This window comes from Helianthus annuus, chromosome 6 (genome assembly GCF_002127325.2).
Source record: "Helianthus annuus cultivar XRQ/B chromosome 6, HanXRQr2.0-SUNRISE, whole genome shotgun sequence".
Lineage (NCBI taxonomy): Eukaryota > Viridiplantae > Streptophyta > Magnoliopsida > Asterales > Asteraceae > Helianthus > Helianthus annuus.
Window position 1 is genome coordinate 99,949,835 of NC_035438.2, and position 3,395 is coordinate 99,953,229.

Consider the following 3,395-nt stretch of genomic DNA (forward strand, 5'->3'; position numbering starts at 1 on the left):
GCTTACCGCGTTATGGGTTGCTGCCAAATACATTTTAAGCACTTCGTTAGGGAATGGCGCTGTCAACATGGGTAATTTTTCGATGAAGCGTTTCATGTCTTGTAGGGATTCCTCCGCTTCGCCGGTCCATTTGAAATTCTTCTTGTTGAGGCAATCTTTTAGTGTCTTTATAAATGGCGAAGATCTTTCCGCATGCCTTGCTAAGAATTTGTTTATAGCCACTAAACGCCCGTTTAACGCTTGCGCTTCTTTCAAAGTCCTGGGAGAGGGCATCCGCTTTATGGCGGCTACCTTTTCCGGGTTAGCTTTAAAGCCGTTCCGGGTGACTACCACGCCCAAGAACTTTCCTTCTACTACCCCGAAAGATCATTTCTTGGGGTTGAGTTTGATATTGTATTCTCTGAGCCTTTGGAAAGTTTCTTCAATGTCTTCCAGCATTTGTTTTCTTCCCTACTCTTGATCACCAGATCATCAACATATACTTCTAAATTTCTGCCGATTTGTGTTTCGAAGGCTTTATCCATGAGTCGCTGGTAAGTGGCCCCGGCGTTTCGTAAGCCGAAAGGCATCTTAGTGTAACAAAAGATGCCTACGTCGGTGTGAAACGCCATTTTTTCTTCGTCTTCTTTGGACATCTTGATCTGGTGATACCCTTTATAGGCGTCTAAAAAGCACTTATACCTATAAGGGACCAGGGAGTCAACCTTGAAGTCCATCTCGGGCAGTGGGTACGCGTCTTTGGGGCATGCTTTGTTCAGGTCTTTGAAATCAATGCACATCCGCCATGTGCCGTCGGGTTTCTTTACCATCACAGGGTTTGATACCCATGTATGATACTGTGTTTCTCTGAGGATTCCAACTTCCACCAACTTTCGTACCTCTCTGACAACCGCTGCCTTTCGATACAGAGCCATACTACGCTTACCCTGCGCGACTGGCTTAATACCGGGGAGTGTTGCTAGCTTGTGCTCTGCCTTATCGCGGGGTATTCCCGTCATGTCGGAATGTTCGAAAGCAAAAATATCTACATTCCTTCTCAGCAGTTGTTTCAAATCGTTTTTAACCTCAAGGGAGAGGCTGTCTCCTATCGTAACTGTCTGATCCGGATGGCGTGTGCTTAATACCCATCTTTCCGGGCCGATGGCCCCGGTAGGTCCTTGGCGACATCTTTTGGTGTTCAATACCTCCCTTAGTTTGTCACGACACACCGTTGCAACACCCCACGGGGTAGGAAACTTCATGAAACCCCGCGCCGTGGAGACTATAGCGTCCAATTTTCCTAGGGTGAACCTTCCAATGATCACATTGTGGTATGACTCAGCATGTACCACAAGGAATGTTAGGAGTATGGTCCTTTCTCGGGGCACTTGTCCGAATGTGACTGGAAAGGTAATCTGACCAATAGGGTCAACCTTTTCTCCTGTGAAACCTTTAATGGGGGCGTGCACCGACTCAAACAGCCTTTTGTCTTTTGGTTGCATTCTATTGAAACAGTGCTCATAGATAATGTCTTCTGAACTACCGGTATCTACAAGGATCCTTCTCATGTGATAATCCCCTACTACAGCGGATATGATCAGAGCATCCGTGGGGAGGTGCAAGTCTTCTACGCGAGGCTTGATGGTCATGGTGGCTAACATCCAGGGTTCGAGCGTGAAGAAACTCCGCTTTGCCCCTTTTCCCTTATCCGCGTATACCATATTTAGCTCTCGCGGTCTTTTTCCCGCCGCTTTATCGTTTTCTTCCTTGACGGGGGACGGGCCCTGCTTGATATCCCTCACTAGATGTGCCAATTTACCTGCTTTCACAAAGTACTCAACCTGTGTGACAACCCGAGTTTCCAATGTCTTCTACACGTTAATTGCGCGATAATTGTTTAGTTATTTATTTGCACGACTTGCTTGCCTTGTAACTGTACACGTTTATTATATGTTGAGACGTTATGTGACTATTGTGCTTATGTGTTTAGTGATATTAGTTTGTAATCTGTTTAAATGTTAAAAACAGTAAATTGTTTCACCTCGTATAAGCTCGATGAAACCCAAGGGTTTTGCCACAACCCATCTCGACGAAACCATGAGGTTTCGCCATGACCCATACGACGAAACTTAGGGTTTCGCCAGCCCAGGTTTCGCCGAAACCCATTAAGGGCCCAGCCCGGTATAGCTTATGTATATAAGGACGTAGGTTACGTGAATTGTTATTCTGGCAAAACCCTAGAGACTTTTTCCATAGAAACTCTGTGCGACGGCAATTGTAGAGAATCCCAAGCACCATCCATCTCGATCTATCTAAAATATCCGGCGTTACAGTTAGTGTAAAACTCTACGATTCGATGTAATTGCTATGTGATGAATTTTGTGTGTAGGGTTAGGGTTTTCGTAAACATTAGGAACCTAGAATCGTTGTGCCGATAATTCGATGTTTGTGTGTGATGTTGTTCTTATGAAAGTTTGATGATTCTGTCGTTCATGATTGTAATTGGTTACGTTCACTACTCATGTTTCTGTTAATATTGTAATTGTGCTAAATATATCTCATTATTGAATACATTCAGATTTCAACCTAAATCGGATAAGGGTACCTTGTGATTTAGGGTTCATACAAGATATTATGCATGATAGATCAAAGACGAATAATGAGTGCTTAATTGTAATGAAACTATATGATCGATGTTATGATGAAACGGCTGACGATGATGTCTAGGGTTTTCCGGTGTGTGTATGTATAACTGTTGCATGGTCAACGAAAACCTCCCTTCGACGAAACCTTATGGACGACAAAACAGGTGGGGTTTCGTCATACCTCAGTGTAGACGAAACCTGTGTGGTTTCGTCACTTGGGGGTTTCGTCGCTTAGGGGTTTCGCCGTAGGCAGGGACCTCACAAACAGAATGTAATTGCAACAAGTATAACAATGTGTGATTATGTGCTGACCCTTGTCTGTTGAAAATATGCATGATTTGGTTATGACTAGCGTACCTAACTAATACGTACTGTTAATAAACATACACGTAAACTATGGATTGATCAAGTTGTATGACTGCTGTGTGCTATGATTGTACCTATTCGTGAACTGTGTGGATGCAAATTGATTGTGTACGTGTATATCCTAGGCTTTGACTGATTTGAGCGAGTAATTAATCTTACCGAGCAAACCAAGGTGAGTTCACACTTTCTACAAGGCATGGGATTCCCAAGGGTTGGGAATGGGTAAAAGAACTAAAATGGAAAACTACATATTCTCCTTGGGTAGAGTATGTATGACCATCCTCCTTGGGTAGGATGCCACTATATATCCTGCGTATTCTCCTTGGGTAGAACTACGTACGTTCATCCTCCTTGGGTAGGACAACAACCTTAAACTTACTAGACAAAACTCTATCATGAAGTCCC

At 43.8% G+C, this 3,395-nt stretch overlaps 1 protein-coding gene across 1 annotated transcript; it reads right to left on the bottom strand.

The window, feature by feature from the left end:
* Positions 1–353: 353 nt before the first annotated feature.
* Positions 354–1,700, bottom strand: LOC110945001. Its single transcript, XM_022186639.1, has one exon. It carries the CDS (start codon positions 1,698–1,700, stop codon positions 354–356), a length of 1,347 nt encoding a protein of 448 aa, XP_022042331.1.
* Between the last annotated feature and the right edge of the window lie 1,695 nt (positions 1,701–3,395).

Coding starts and splice junctions, on each gene's coding strand:
- LOC110945001 (XM_022186639.1), bottom strand. CDS start 1,700: ATGGTATACGCGGATAAGGGAAAAGGGGCAAAGCGGAGTTTCTTCACG.